The following is a 17,618-nucleotide window of genomic DNA, read 5'->3' as shown; positions in this document are numbered from 1 at the left end:
TTGACTCCTTTCAGCTGCAGCTCGGCGCCCTCTGCCGGCAGTGATGACGTACTGCTTCACCAGCAATGTTAAAAGCTGCTTCACTCTGTCAGCAAAGGGTTGCAAGCCGGAGTCGAACTCGCAACATGTCATTATCAGAAATACTACACATGCAGTACAAAACAAATGAAATGTGATAAAATACATATTATAATATATATAGGCCTATTGTCCAGTCCTCAAATATATTCATTTGAGTATGCCATTGGATTTCTAAGAAGTTTTAACTTTTAACTACATTCATGTAATATTTTGCATTTGTTATTGAAAAAAAAAATCCTATGTACCTGATTTTTTTTGAGACAGAGATATGAAAGATATGAAAAAATATAGTAATTCAATAATTTTGCCTGCAACAATGCAATTCAGTGAGGACAGCACTTTCTTAAGACCAGAACTTTGGAACATAAAGAGGTTTTAATAAATGAATAATAAGTAAAAAATTAATTAATTAAGCCTGAAAAAAAACCAAACATTTTATAGACATTTTTCACAGGGCTCTGTGGGGATTGGGGTGTCTTTAGAAAATTTTGACCTCTGTGTTATAAACTTCTGGTTATGACCCTGGAGCTGCACATTACCCAACACTGCTGTCATTAATCAGTGTAATACAAATGCATTGCCATACAGTGGACCTGTGGCTTTCAGGTGCCCCAAGGTCAAGTGATCTCAAGTGGTCCAGACCAGTAAAACTATTGTATAACAACCTATAAATAACAACACCTCCAAATGTTTCCCTTTCTTTTAGTGTAAAGACGTACATTCTGAAAATATTTATCCATTTACAGAGCAGATGATGAACAGCCTGAGAGTCAGTCTACTACTCACTGTCATTTCATGTGCATTTCTCCACATATTTCCACTGCTGTGTAGTAATTCTGGCATCACCGCACCAGACTAAAGTGGAAGCTGTTAAAAAAGCAGGTTCAGTTATCCCCTGCCTTACACAGTATTTCACAGTATTGGTATGTAGTTCCTAAAATGGACAGGCAGAAGGTACTTGCTCTAGCTCTGGTTGAGGGTGAGAGGCTGTCAGCAAATAGAAGGCCCGCCTCTCAAGTCATTCCACTGAACAATTTGGAAAAAATATGAAGATGACATCGACCCAGCGGCTCTGGGTTGAATATTTTTCAACTCGAGAAGTTCAGGGTGCTCTGGCAAAAACGCCAGGTGCCTGGAGCGTAAAAACGCGAGGCATGTAGCAAAGCAAAAACATCGAGCAAAAAGCTTCATTCTCATTAAAAACAATTACAAAAAGCTGACTCCAGCTGCTAAAACACTTTCTGTGTGATCGGGGCCTAAGGTCTTCATAAGTGCACCAATATTATCTTTACAAAGTCAACCACGGGGCCAGATCAGACCCTTTGGAGGGCTGGTCCTAGCCCGCAGGCCTTATGTTTGACACCCCTGATTTAAATGCTTTTAAAAAAAACAACAGGACACATAATGAATCCCCTGGTCTCTGTTTATTATTGATCACAGACACATTAGCTTCCATATCACCAGTCACTGACCTACATCAGTTGCACGTGTTGTTTTGAGCCTCTTTTCTTCTTCAGCCTTTTGGCATAAGAATGCGAATACAAATTAACCAAAACCTTTCGTGTAAACACCAACAACATCATAAAAATAATGAAAATCAAATACGGTATCAATAACTTTGATTATCAAACCAACATGATTGCTATTGTGAATTCAAACTGTGCTTAAGTTTGAACAGAAGAGAGGTGTTTCATTGCAGCACAGCACATTTTTAAGTCTTTATCTTATTTAACTCAAGTATTTGGTTCACAGATGAAGTCATTTGTTGAACAATGTTGCACAACAAAATAAAAATTAAAGCTACGATATGTAAACTAGTGTACTTTAAAAAAAAAAAAAAAAAGAAAAGAAAAAAGACGGACAATGTCATATTTTTTTCCAGAGTGATATCATCCTCTCCCACATGTCCAAGCAACTGGAAGTGATTTCAAACAATGAACTTTTAGATATTTTAGGCTAAACGCATCATTTCACCTCCTCAACTGCTTCACAACATCAATTCACACAAAATGAGCACAGGGAAGTTACAGATCAACATCAAGGTCAGCTCTGTTCTCCTCTCAGCATAACACTGGGTCAACTAATCAGTGTATCAATATGATCCATACTATATTCCATTTAGTATTATATATATTTTATAAACTGGAGTTTAGAATGAACAATGTGATTTCTGGACTAACTAAACAAATACTAAGAGGCGTCATATTGCTTTGTCACAGCTAGTCATATTACAAATCTTGCCAGCTGTTAAATCATGGCCCAACTCTACATTACGCCACTTCATGACAGAAACTACACTTTACAACCCATTGTAAGTGGTAGTTGTGGCATAAGTATTATAATATTATTCTTATTGCAGCTTGAGTCTTAATTTTAGTAACTGTTGAGATCTGAGACTCTGTACAGTCAAACTTGAGGCAGAAAGTTGGTCTGTAAGCTTTAATCACAATTACAGTTTGCCTTCATTTTCTCTTCCAAATATGTTTCACCTGACTGCTTGTGAGACCCCTTTGTAGCAATAACACCACAATCTGAGATTTCAGCAGTTACCACGATTGGGCATTTAATACTGTATTTACCTATGAAATGTATCCTTACTGCACACAAATGTACTGTAGAACAGATCTTCTGTCTTGTGTTATTCCCTGCACTGTCTGATGATTTGTCAGTTCTTTTGGATGGAACAACAGAGGTGCAATAAAACTTCAAGCTTTGAGTAAACACTGGGATTTCTACAATGGTCCACAGCTGATCTTACAGTCATTTTCATGAGCAGGATGACTCTTCAAAGGTTTTTCCACTGCCTTACTGTTCCAAGCTGTGCATATACATAATGTGCCTTCACAGGACACAGGTTTGGTGTAGTTTATTTCGAATTTGGATTGGTTCAGTTTGTCTGACCTGACACCACTGAACCACTCAGACAAGACTTCTCAGCCCTCCTCCAGCAAATTGGAAAGTGCAGTTTGTCAGGAGAGGACATAACACCAAAAACCAAAGCTTATTTATGTGTTGCCTCTGACAGATGGAGTTAGTCTGTGTGAATCTGGATGTCATACAGTCACAAAGCACTAGTCTGACATGGGTTGTGAGTCAGAATTTGGGGAAAAAATAACATGAATGTAGTGCTTCTGACCAACCTCCACAGTCTGGATGTGAGAGTGCTATGTGGACAAACTCATTAACCCAGCAGCAATACTGGCTAGCTCTGGTTTAAATAATTAAACTCCATGATTTCTTACATTGGAATTATAAGAAATGCATAACTTAACAGTACAAGATACTGTTAAAGGGGAATTTTACATCCAGACAAAAACTGTGCCATACTAAGAACTCAGTAGGATGGTGGCTTACCAATGGCCCAGTGTAGGCAGATCACCCAGTCTTTTCATGGCAAGCTGCTCAGAATGTGATCTAAACATGAGGGGGATTAATGAAAATTGATTTTTAGAAAAGTAAAATTACACTTTCTATTTTAAGTGTCACTTTGTTGTTGGAGCAGCTGATAACAGCAAAGAACAGATAAGATATCTAGCTGTCTGTTAAAACTGGGCTGAATTTTGTTGAAAAGTTTACATTTTGTAGATTAGAACCTTAATGTGACTATACTTTCAAAACCTAACAGGTATTACAGGACAGATTTCTTGGAAAACAGCACTTTGCATACATTACAATGTTATGGGTGTATATATGAGTGCTGTGCCACTGCTGTAATGGCGACTTGTCCACTACTACCTTTAAGCCAATTTCGTCTACAAGAACACAGACCCCGCCGAGTGTGTTTGGTAATGGGTATCTTAGGAGGAAAGCTGGCAGAGGAGATGTTGTTAGAGCAGTGGTGAACGTGCTGAGTGCTGAGTACAGTGATGGTACTGTGCCACAGCAATAGAAGCTCCAGTATGGGTACAGCTTGGCACATATGCACTGGAAAAACCCTTCACAAGGACCACATTATCGTTCATTACACAGTACAAGTTCCACAAATGACCACTAGAGGGTGACAGAGAGCTGCACTTGGGCTCATGCACACAAACACAGAAGAGAGGAGGGAAGGGTGGGGACTCTGCTGGACGAGCTGATCACTCGTCAAATCGTCCCTCTAAGATGCTCTCAAATGAGAAGGGGACAAACTTGAAGCCCTGGCCAGAGTAAAACTTGTTTTGGAACTCCACCCTGAGAACAGAGGACAAGCAGGAAGAGAGTGATGGTTAGATATGGGGTTTAATAAGTATGGTTAAATATATCATCACACAGAGAAAATGCCCAAGTATTACATGTTTTCTGTTGAATATTATCAGGGTGAATAGAGGAAGATGAATAACCTGCTCCTTAACACCCCAAAAACCAAGGAGTTCCCCTTGTTTCAGAAAAGCCCAGAACATAAAGGACAGTTCACACCCTGGTCATTCCCTGTTTGAACTGTTGCCACCAGGCAGACAGTATAGATCAATGGAAACAAGGACGAACATTCTGAAACTGCTTCTACCCAACTGCAATAACCACACTTAACAAAGCAAGAATGCAATAACAGGTTTTTAGTGCAATAAGAGATTGTGCAAATGACCGAGGAGAGAATGTATGGTTTTGTGTTTGCTTTTTATTTATTTTTAGCTGTCTTCTTTTTAATATTGCTTATGGTTTTATATGATATAGTTTTATGAGTTGATGCACTGACAAGATGGCACTTTAATTTTTGTTGTACATGTGACAGTGACAAATAAACGATATTCTATTCTATTCTATGATTCTCAAGCTGAAACACTGTCTCTTGAGCAGGACAGTGAGCAAGATCAGGACAGTGGCGTCCCTCACATACCTGTGTCCATTAAACATACCACACAACTTTCTGTATTTAACTAATTTGGAAGTCTGAGTTTTGGAGGTAACTTTCTAAAGGACAACTCTGTTCTCTTCTCAATGTAACGCTGGTTAATGGTCAGAAAGTAACAAATCAGGACATGCTTTTGATCCATAAATTAATATCATAAACTAGTGAACATCAATAAATATGAACTACAATGGCCAAAGTTATGGCCAAAAACACTTCTTGTGAGGTTACAGTGACCTTTGACCACCAAATTCTAATCATTTCATTCTTGAGTCCAAATTTACATTTGTGCCAAATCTGAGGAAATTCTCTGTGATATATCACCTTCACAAGAATAAGACAGACAAGGTCACAGTGACCTTGACCTTTGACCTTTGACTACTAAATTTTAATGAGTTCTAGTGGACGTTATTGCAAAATTTGAGGGAATTCTCTCAAGGCCTTCTTTCCTTCACGGCTCATAGATTTTAAATTTTGCTGACATCACAGATTTTTAAATCACAATTCTTGGTTTGAGGAATGTTGTACAACTATAAAACCTCCATGGATCAAAAATATCACAATAGAAAGAGTCAGAATTGACCTTGTTTGCAGTTGGACGTGTCCTATCAACAGTTTTACAGAAGTCTCTTCTATAATAGTGGTCTACTGGCAAATTTATTCCAGCTTCTAAGGACTTCTTTTTGCTGCAATATCTTGATTGAAAATTTGGCTGCAAGGCTGAACAGCGTTCCTGAGGGCCTGGTGGTAGCAATGGCAGAAGCCATGCTACATGAACAACACATTAAATGGATTTCAACTTATTGCAACTTAATTTACTTGCTGAGATCTGGGACACAGTACAGTAGGTCGGTGTGTAACATGAAGCAGGAAGTTGGTCTAAAAACCTTTCCCCTTCCCACCTTATTTTCTTTACTTAAAACCAACAATGACACCTACTCTCTGCGGTAATGTGTTTGGTGTGTGTGTGTAGGTGAGAAAGAGGGCAGAGTTTAAACACAATAATTTCTGTCTGTTTTTTATGTGTATAACCAAGTGGGAAACCATGAGGACCTTTGAGAAGAGACTGCCTGTGCGTGCACAGTAGCCCAGTTGCCAGAAAAAAATGTTGACACTGTACTTTCCTGCAAAGCACGTGTACATTAAATTCCTACTTTTTATACATATCATTTCAACATAGCCAAGGCTACCATACAAGGTGCCACCTGCTACTCAGTTTTTTTTCTTTAACACACTAACACGTGGATGTAACAGCCATCGGGAACAATCTGGGGTTCCATATTTTGCTCAAGAATACTTCGACATGTGGACTGGAGGAGCCAGGGATTGAACTGCCATTCTTTCGATTAGTGGACAACCCGCTCTACCACCTGTACCACAGCTGCATAAATGTAAGTTATATGCCATTTGCAGAAACTTACAATGCCAGTATTTTTCCTGGCAATTGGGTTGCACATAGTTATCCCCATTTGTATATTTGAATCCCTGTTTTTGCCTTTAGACGTGGTTCTTTTTGGCTGGAAGCTTCATTTTAAAGAAAACCGAAATGTAATATGGATAAAAGTTGAGGTTGAAAGTTTGTTTTTGATCCTTAGCAGTCAAACATGTTAATGGAAGTTTATACCATGTTCATCCTTCTAGTTTAGCATGTTAGCATGCTAAAATTTCCTTAATAGCACTAAATACTAAGTACAGCTGAGGCTGATGTCATTAGTGTTGCAGGTATTTGACAGTAAACCAAGGTACTGGACAAATGAAAATGTTGACCTGATGACATCAGGACTAAAGTACACAGTCCGTGATATCAATCTCATTCTTGTCAGGTTGAAAACAACCAAGGAGGATAAAATCCATTTGGCTGTTATGTCTTTAAGGCAGGGCACATTCCATTAAAGTAAGTCAAAATCAAATCCTCCCACACAAGAGTGGAAATATTCACTGCTCATCCATCTGAAATGACTGATAACAAATACAGATAATAAAAACAATGGTCTCCGTCTTATCAGCAGTACATGACAGTGACTGGCTGATATATGTTTTTAATAAAAGATTGTTATCAGCCTCGATTGTCAGTGAACTCACACAAGCTGGCTGGAATCCTACCCAAAGCTTTGGTCTCTACATAAAAAACTCACACTAGTACAGGATGTACCACAGAGCACTGGTTCACTCCAGCAGACACATGAGTATTGTTTCCATGTGTTGTCTTGGGTCTGAGGCTCTCAGCTTGCTTGTTGTACTGCTATTGTAGAGTTTTAACATTTGTTTTTCAGTGAGACTCATACTGAAGTGCACAAGTTAGATGCCAATTCATAGTAAGGTGCTTTTGATAAAGGATTGTACGTAGTAACTTTTTAATAATGTAATGTAAACTAGTGTACTTTAAAAAAAAAAAGATCGACAAAGTTGTGTCATAACTTTTTTAAAGAGTGACATTATCCTCTCCCACATGTCTAAGCAACTGGAAGTGATTCCAAACGATGAACTTTTAGATATTTTAGGTTAAATGCATCATTTCACCCCCTCAACTGCTTCACAACATCAATTCACACAAAATGAGCACAGGGAAGTTACAGATCAACATCAAGGTCAGCTCTGTTCTCCTCTCAGCATAACACTGGGTCAACTAATCAGTGTATCAATATGATCATACATGTTGTATGATTAATAAATCTTACAACATGTACTAATTAATGAATTGATCAGTTATAAGCATGGGAACAACTTCTGGGTTGCCAGTTAACATTGCCATAGACTGGTTTGGACCTAATGACTACTTGGATTTAACTACAATCTGTGTATCAATGACTTATTAACATTTATAACTGGATGTTTAATATTAAAAACCCTTAATGAAAGCAATATTAACATTTCTAACTATAGAAAGTGGTATCAAAATAAGTCTTGAAAACCACACAGCTGTTTCAACAGACAAACTCTGTAGCTGCAGTGTAGAGCGTGGCATTGGGAAAATCCAAATGGAACTCTTTCCACATGCAGGAACACATTTCTGGCTTTAACAAGCTCCATGTTCCACAGTGAACACACCAGATGCTTAGCAGTAAGCTATGAGGAGGCTTAGCCTTTTCAAATGCTTGAACGCGTCAGTTTGTTGCTTGTGCAGAATAACATGTCTGAGACACTGACACACATAGAGATGACAGCAATGCAGAGAAGAACTGTGAGAGTCAGTGGACAGAGCATTTATAAGGAATACAGTCTGCACAGGCTCACATTGCTATGTGACCAAATATGGCTGCTGAGAGCCAGACCACTCTGTCACTGACACCCCCCTCTCATATCTTCACCAATAAAACCAGAGTCTGATGAGCTACCTGCTCATTCAGGAAAAGTTATGTTCAATAAATATGTATTTAGAATAAAATCTATCCTGGGATGCCTGGTGCTGTGCTTCAGAAACACATACAGAATGCTAATAGCACTTGTTAAAATACAGTTTCTGTTCATTCCTTCAAATTTGATAATGAGTTTTTTTTATTAAGGGGTTAAAAAAGTCTTAAAATGAAAGAGTCATTCCACAGAGATTTTAAGGTCTTATATGGGACATTCAGAGCATTAATATAGCAGCAAACCACTGTTTGCTATGTAAAGGTATAGTGGAGTGATGGCATCCTAAGCAGAGAATGCACTGCCGCGTGCGTCCGAATGCAGCCAACTGGCCAACTTCTGCTGGCCGGGCGTCTGACTTTGGGTTTAGTGCTCTGCTAACCTGAATGGGGATAAGTAACTTAATCTTGTGGCTCTTCTAGACTTTTCAAAAGTTATCAGACCAAATGGATCAAATCCTGATTTTAAATTGAGACATTTCACAGGGGTTTTGATGCTCAAAAAAATGAATCCACTGGTTTACAGACTTCTCTTTCCAATAGTCTAAGGGAAAAGGTACTTTTGGGACCAAGTGACATCACATGATGGACCCGCAAAGTGCAGTATCACTTTTTGGCCACTACAAAAATTGTCTTTAAAGCCTGGCGCACCTCCTTGGGGTCTGGAATAAAGTCCCATTCCCTCGGTCTGTGTCGTAATCTGAGCTTCTCTGTGATTTGTTGTAGTAAGATGGTCCGGCTGCCCATGCCTGCCAGTGCATGTGTGTATCCCACTGGCTAGCTCATCACCACCATTGTGCACTGTGCCCTTTTACAATACGAGTCACATTCACCTATTCACACACACATTTACACATAGGTGGCCAAGGCTACCATGAATGGTACCACCTGCTACTCTGTTTTTTAGACATTCACGCATGAATTGGACAGTCATCGGGAGCAATTTGGCTCTAAACATGTTTATTTCTGCTGTAAAGTTGGGCATTTTAACATGGGGGTCTATGGGGATTTACTACCTTCCGTAGCCAGCCTCAAGCAGCCATTCAATAAACAGCAGTTTTTGGCACTTCCATGTTGGCTTCATTTTTCAGCCCTGAAGGCTGCTGCTTCGCTATCCTACAAAAGGCACATTCACTTCTGGTTAGGGTTATTTACTTCCTGCTTCACACTGTTAGCTCTGTCAGCACTAGCTGTGTTCAAAACCGTCCACTCACTCTCACTCACTATTCCCTATTTTGTGTTTACTATATAGTGCACTACATGGGGAACGACTGAACGAGATTTCGGACACTAACTGAAATTTTCTGATCGTCGCTGCGTCAGTAGCTGCGCCGCATACTCCTGTGACGCCAGTGGACACGCCGAGCAACATGTAAACAAACCGGGCGCTTTGAGGNTAAAATGTAGGGTAAATCGTTTGTTCACTCACATTTGCTGTGCATTGTGGGTATTTTATAGTCCACTATACAGTGAATGAAATTACCCGCGGAGAATTCGAACAACACTACAAAATGGCGAACACACTATATAGTGCACTATATCCGTGATAGGGAGCAATTTCGAACACAGCTACTGTTGCTGTCTTTTAGCACTGGTGTTAGCACCATTAGCTGCTAGCCGCTAGCTCAGTCACCTCCAGACAGAACCAAATCCAAACAAATCATACACTCTAGAACCCCTTTAAGACAACAAACCTATTAATAATACACACTGACATCTTTTTTGATTCCAGCAATAATTTTTATGATAGCATATCTACTTTTTGTGATAAAACTTGCTTAAAGAGCCATAGTTAATTGAGCTCAAGTTCAGTTTAATCCAGTTACAGATTGTAGGACAAATTTCAAGAACTGTGAACTGAGCTTCATTTATTGCTCTTTTGGTTTGTGTCAGTGTTATTACATATTTTTTCTCTAGGTGCCATACTTTCAGATTTTTCCTCAGCACACTAAAATTACTTGCATCTACAGTTTGGATACTGTAATTCTCAAATCCTGACATCTTCTGATGTCTTTATTTAAGAGGAAAAATCTAAGAGTGGATTCTCAGCTCCTGCTGGTTCCTGGCCTGTGTAAGCGAGGGGAGTGCCCAGGAATGTCTCCCAGTTGTGGCAAATATTTGGCCTGCCAGAGCAGTGAGAGGGCAACACTTAAAAAGAGGAAAGAAATGAGAGATCCTCTCATCTGCCTCTCCACACAGCTGTGGGGGTGAAAAAAAAGTTTGTTCCTAACACACACTATACTCTGCTTACTCTGGTGGTGGTCAGTGTGTTTGTGCAGATAACTCATCAGCATGTGTGTGTGAAGAGTGGACAGCAGAGCAGAGGGTCCAGGTTCACTGCTGTTTATTTTGAACATGACTATTTCCATTCACTCACCTCTGTGAAAAATACTCCACCACTCTTTTTAACCTTAGCAGAAACCTGTTGAGCTGACACGCTGCTGCTTTATTAACAAAGTGCCTTACATTCATACAGTCACACACACTGGAGTCTGAGAGCTGCCCATTATAACCACAGCCTCTTTCTGTGGGCCACTGGAAGCTTGTGCATTCACTTATGTTAGAAAAGATAATTGACAGAATGACTTTGTAATGGCTAAAGCACTGATTACGATTCTGTTCATGAACTTTGAACATTCTAATTTAAATTCTATTAATATAACAGCAAACACTGTTTTGCTATGTGAAGATATAGAGGAGTAATGGTGTCCTATAAAGTCACACTCCCTCTAGACGTTACGATACAGAAGGTACATTCGCTGAGTGGGGGGACAGAGTTGTCTTGCCTTTAACCCAGCAGCAAAGGTACAGAGCCAAATCAATGTCAGTGCTAAGGACGGGATCATGGACAGGACAGGTGTGACATTTTGATGACGTGCTATGTGTACAACCCACCACCGTGAGATTCAAAAAGCACTTAGCAGTTAGCAGCTAACTCAAAGAAGAACAGCAGCCAAAAATGTTCACAAAATGGGGAAACAATGAGTTTCAGGAGCTCCTTACCTTCTGAGCAGAGAACGAGATCAGCCGTCATGTAACAGGGTTGGTAAATGATTGTGATGTTATGCCTTTCTTACTGTTTAGAAAGCACCACCGACACCTATGTTAAATGTAGGGTAGGGGAGTAGCGCAATACATGTAATGGTGTTATGTTTTTAAACTACAAAATATGAATAACTGTATTCTGTCACAGTTTAAACTGGTGGTATTCTAAATACAGTTACTGTCTTTAAAAATAGCTTACTTGAGGGGATTACTTTATTTTTGTTTCATTTGCCTTAACACCATAGCTGTGTTCGAAACCGTCCACTCACTCTCACTCACTATTCCCTATTTCGTGTTTACTATATAGTGCACTAACGTTACATGGGGAACGACTGAACGAGATTTCAGACACTAACTGAAATTTTCTGAACGTCGCTGCATCAGTAGCTGCGCCGCATACTCCTGTGACGCCAGTGGACGCGCCGAGCAACATGTAAACAAACCGGGCGCTTTGAGGATGATCAAACTGTATGGTGGTTGTACTTTTTATCAATAAATTGTTGAAATGTCAATGGTGTGGACGTTTGGTTTTGTCAGCTACGGTTGTGTGTCTGCATTGTGAGCTGTAATAGCCCACAATAGTGCACAAGCTACAAGCTACCTGGCTCGTGCGAGCTAAGTGGCTATTGTTAGCTCGTGAGCTAACGTTACCGGCTAGCATCCTATTCGTTTCTTTTCTCTTAGCGGTTATTCTTCTTCTTCTGGGTATTTTATAGTCCACTATATAGTGAATGAAATCAAAGACAGTGGATAAACCAAGACGCAAATATTGGACCCATTTATCACAAGCCACATNAAATACCACACATAGCAACATAAAACTGCTTTGCTAGCTCAATCATGTTGTAACTAAGATATCCGCTGGAAAAAATATTTTTTTCACAGACCGTTTAATGGGTTATTACCTATTACAGACACCGCTAACGGCTAACGGTTAGCCCAGCTAATCTACAATAACCAAGCGAAGTTGAGGATATTCGTCTTTGATTGGCGGTTCTCCATCGTCTTTGATTGGGCTACGGGGGACAACGCCTACTTAGGAGACCGGAAATGTATACCATTTCATACAATGGGGGTATATTGTAGGTGGGCCATCTTGTTATAATACAGTATCTTTGATGAAATTAACTGCGGAGAATTCGAACAACACTACAAAATGGCAAACACACTACATAGTGCACTATATCCGTGATAGGGAGCGATTTCGAACACAGCTCATGTCCTAACTAAATGCAACCTGAGTGAGCAGGGTCCATGTCATTGGTCCGACAGCCCATTGGTCCGACATCCCATTAGTCCGACGGTCCGCGGTGCTGAACGGCTCCCGGTGGGCGTACTTCTGCCTTGATGGTGCTGACCCAGTGATGGCTCTGGGTCAGCTGGAAAAGGCTTGAGGCGAAGCAGGCTCACAGCTTATGTGTTTGTCACTTTCTTTTTCATTTTAACCCACACCATGATCTTTTCCTAACCCTAACCAAGTGGTTTTTGTGCCTAAACCTAACCAGACCTTAACCACAGGGCATCATGATGATTTCGGAACGGACTTCGGAACAACGGGTTTAATATGGTCGGAAAAATGGGATGTCGGACCAATGGGCAGTTCCCAGTGAGCATCAGTTTGATTGCATTGTTTTCTATTGGAATGTTCAAAACTTAACTTTAAATTTAATCACAAACCTAAATAAGGTAACAGTTGACTGCAGGGAGATCACAAAGGAGCCGAAAGTTCCCGGTCATGTGTTTTTGGCATGGAAATATAGGCACCAGACAAATGGGTTCAGCAAGATGATTTTGAATCACTCCAAAGGTAATCCAAAGTAGGGCTGCATGATATTGGAAAACACTGACATTCTATTTTTTTTTTTGCAATATATATATATATTAAAAAATACAAGAATTTTCACGAGATGACTTGAATAGCTCTATTTGGAAAGAATTAGGTTGACTCACCATGACACCATTGTATTCATATAATACCCTTCTATTAATCCAGGCTGAGGTCAATGATTTAACATGTCATACTCTAAAATAAGGGGGTTCATCTGTGAATTAAGACGATTGCTGGTATATAAAAGGGATCCAGGAGGCCATGTCTCTTTACTCCAGATTAAAACAGAGCATTAGGTATATCATCTTTTTTATATCCGAAATAGTTCCAGGGTTTTCCCTGGGTTTTTTCAGACCAAGGTGGCAAAGGCCTGTGGCGGGGGGCATCTTGACAGCTGTACTTTTAGATATGGTTCCCCCCTCTATTAAATATGAAAGGAGGCCTCCACATGCTTGAGCTTTACACTGCTGACTTGTATAATCACAACAGACAACAGACTGTGATTTTCAGCCCTCTATGATTATATTTACCCTTTAGAGCAGGCACATCCTGACAGCTGAGAATATTACTATCAGGTATTGTCCCCCCCTCTATTAAATATGAAAGGAGACTGAACATCACAGGACAGGTTTGTTCTGATGATACAAGTCAGCGGCCCTGAAATGTGTGTTTCTCTTCTGTAATACACATTCTACATCTCAGAGGCGACGTCTTTCCACATACAGACTTCCTTCGCCTTTCAAACGGGGCAGAGCTCCGTGGGAAACAGTGGGAGAGACACAGCCTGAGGGGGAAGCGGCAAAAATCACCCAGGCGGCCCGCCTTTGTCTTAGATAGGCAGGGAAAACCCTGAGTTCCATATTTCGGACATTAACCTTCTTTTGGGGACTAAATCCTCCTTTACCGTTTCTCCCTCTTGCGTGTAGCTCATTTTCAGTGTGTTCAATGCAAGGTATTTGGAATATGTTATTTAATTTGAGTAATCTAATGGAACATGTTACAAATTACATTTCAGGGTATGTATTCAGTAATATGTAGTGGAATACATTTTAAAAGTAACCCTCCCAACACGGGTTAAATGTCACACTAGAAGCTAATGCTGTTGTGTTACACGTCACGCCTCGTTTGCTTCCAGAACGCCGGCATCGCAGGATCTCTATATAAAAAGGACTTTGGACCTTGGTGTGGGAGGCAGACACTGTCTCCACATTTCAGAGTAGACTTAAGACTTTCCTTTTTGATAAAGCTTATAGTTAGGGCTGGCTCAGGCTTGCCTTGGACCAGTTAGGCTGATGTTAGCCTAGTCCACTGGAGGACCTCCTATGATTATGGTTGTGCTGCTGCTGTGGTCCTGCCTGATGCCCTCTACTACTGCTGCTGCTATGATTATTAGTCATACTTCTACTATGATTATACACATATCATTATTATTGTCACATACATATACTATCACATATTAATAACCACTTATAACGCTACCAAATACTATTATTATTATATCAATATTGTTACTAAAATCAATGTTATTGTAGCTACTGTCATTACTATTTGCCGTGTATCTCTCTCTGTCTCTGTGTATCATTCTGTCCTATGGATGACTGTACATTTATTATATTGATCTGTTCTGAATACACAACATCTATTGCAAGTCTGTCCATTCTGGAAGACGGATCCCTCCTCAGTTGCTCCTCCAAAGGTTTCTATCTTTTTTTTTCTCTGTTAAAGGTTTTTTGGGGGGGAATTTTTCCTTAGCATCTGTTAGGGTCCAAGGGCAGAGGAGTGTCGTATGCTGAAAAGTCCTCATAAAAAATGTGATGCAGACATGGGTGTGTTTTTTGGCCTCGGGTCAATCTTAAGCATTTCAATCTTGTCCATTCTAGACTGACTGTGCTAATATTGTCTCTGCTTTAACTCAGCTGATTACACCTGCTTCCACAGCAGCCTGGTTTGAAAGAAAGCTTTGTAAAACCTGACCTCCAGCCTGGAACACACAGACAGCCCATGTGTAAAGCAGATAGGTGGGATTATACAACACATACTGTAGATTTCTTGGAAGAACAACAGAGTCACGATAAAAGGCAGCTGAGCTCATATTTGAAAGGTGGTCAGATCACTTTCCACTAGTTTACAGGAACAACAGACAGACAGAGGAAAGACAGACAGCCAGGCCCTACCCAAATATACTTCTAACAATCAGCCCTGAGAGCAGCAGTTAAGCATTAACACCAAACCTCTGTCCAACAAAAACACACAGGATATTCTCTCCCTGTCTCTGTTTATCCATCTCATAATCATGACGTAAGGCTCTGTGTTACAAGCAGGATCCAGACCAGAAGGATTAAAGAAAATACACTTGTTGTTTTCACTTAATAGGTTTGAAAGAAACAGTCTGTCAAACAGAAACGTAGCAGACGGCACCTGATCTTAGCTCTATTTTGCCACAAACTAGGCATTGATAAATGTACAGTGACTGAGAACAATACCAGGCAACAGACAGAGGCCAGACTAATGTCATTCCTTTAATTCAACCCTAATATATCAGTTTGTACTTTCTGTGCGGCCATCAACCAGCACTAAACACTGCTTCAACTTATGTAATGAATACAAGGGGACTGGATTTTCAGGCCCATTTTGTGTTGTGGGGATCAATGTCACTCTCTCATGTTGCATACAGTAGATAAGGAGCTGGAGTCAGGACATGGTTAGCTTAGCTTAGCGAAGACTTGAAGCAGAGGGAAACAGCTAGTCTGGATTGGTTTAAAACTACACCCACCAACACTCTTAAAGCCCACTGATTACCACATATCATATTTCTTTAATCTGCACATATTTGTATTGTAATTGTTGTTTTAGGGGTTTGAACAGGGTTTTAGAGTTACATGTTGCAACTATTTCTTGCTTCTGACTTTACAATAATTGTGATTACAACCTACATGTCATGGCTAAGATCATATTGCTATACTACAAAAACGACGACTATTAACAAACATTAAAGGTAGGATCTGGAGGATTTTCAAACAAAACAAAATATAGACATATACAAATGAAATCCTGCTTAATCATCACCTATGGGCTTCTACTCATGTGTGGTGGTGACTCTGTTTGCAGAACTCCTGCCCTTTAACTGTATTTTGATGTTTTTGTGAGCTCGGACTGCTTCTGGGCGGAAATTTCCCCAGCCAATGAGAGAGCACAGGTGCCGTGCCCGAGCGTGTCCGAGCGTGCACCAGTGCGAGCCTTGCCTGAACCTCTTCTGTGAAGCTTTCTTCCATACCTCCGGGCTCCATACACCCCGGAGAGTTGAGCCTGATAGGAGGGGCCAAATTTGAATGTGTGTTTACAAACAGCAACTGGAAAATCCTCCAGACCCTACCTTTAATATGTATCAAATACAACGGGTGTTTGTTTATTGCTGCCTGTTCAGTGGGACCTAAGAAAGGTGGTGATGCTGATCTGTCATTTCAGCATATTACTGAGTTTTGCTCAGAGCACATTTTGAGTCACTATATCTTAATGAAAAAATGTGTTGAACCTAACCTGATTGAGCTATCTCTACCTATTGGTTTAGTCATGTTACGCTAAAAAAGATCCACCAGATGTCGCTGTGTCTTTAAATAGTATACCTTTTCAATTCGCCTCCTACAGGAAGTTAGTAACAAAAAGTTATTCCAGACATGAGGGCTCTGTGTGGTGGGATTCTCAAACGTAGGCATATTTATTCAACATGTTATAGTTTCAGACGTTTTGCTGAACAGATTTATATAACTTTGTACAAATAATAATAAGTCTAATAAGGGTCAAAAATTTTTTTAAATCATCCTCTACCAAATTGGTGATTTGTCCATTGTCTGTAAAGGTAGTGAAGGTCAGCTAATGGCATTAAAATTGACTATTTGCTACAAAAAAATAAACCAAACAAAAAAAAACAGTTGAATTGTCCTTTTATATAAAGGCAGTGATGCTAAGATATTAAATAAAAATTTTCAGGAAAAAAAGGATGAATATTCACTGTTGTTAACACCATATATATTTAATGTTATTCCATTATATATTTGATGAAAAAAAAGTATGAGTGTGATTTGTCACCATCTCTAATATGTTTTCAAAGTACTGTAATGGTAAATATCTGAGATAAATATATGGAAATAACACTAGTACTGGTGATAGTACTAATTTTATCGTAGCAAACTGATGTATGTTGGTATACTAACACATTACTAGCATTATACGTGGTTTGTTATTTCGATTTTTTTCTTTCTGTTTTACCATTACCATTAAGTGACATCTCAACCATTTGATAGCCTAAATGTACTAAACTAAGGGATCTGTTAAAAAAAAAAATTGCCCAAAGAAACAAAAGGCCCGTTTCCACCGCAGGAACTTCGGGGTAATTTTACGGGGCCGGGGCCGTTGATGCGTGTCTCCACCGCAGGAACCACCCCCAAAGGACAGAGTTCCGGAACTTTTACGGGGGCTAAACAAGTCCCTG

The 17,618-nt window shown here is 39.8% G+C and overlaps 1 protein-coding gene across 2 annotated transcripts in view; it reads right to left on the bottom strand.

Moving 5' to 3' along the window:
* Positions 1–1,486: 1,486 nt before the first annotated feature.
* Positions 1,487–17,618, bottom strand: part of LOC126399318 (V-type proton ATPase 116 kDa subunit a 1-like) — a 49,274-nt gene continuing 33,142 nt past the window's right edge. For both annotated transcript variants that reach the window (XM_050059157.1, XM_050059159.1), the window contains exon 22: positions 1,487–4,254. In XM_050059157.1, coding sequence (XP_049915114.1) covers positions 4,161–4,254 — 94 coding nt within the window. In that variant the 3' untranslated portion in view covers positions 1,487–4,160. The remainder of the gene's footprint in view (positions 4,255–17,618) is intronic.

This window comes from Epinephelus moara, chromosome 13 (genome assembly GCF_006386435.1).
Source record: "Epinephelus moara isolate mb chromosome 13, YSFRI_EMoa_1.0, whole genome shotgun sequence".
Taxonomy (NCBI): Eukaryota; Metazoa; Chordata; class Actinopteri; order Perciformes; family Serranidae; genus Epinephelus; species Epinephelus moara.
The sequence above is the reverse complement of the archived record's forward strand: the minus strand, read 5'-3'. Positions and strand labels throughout refer to the sequence as shown.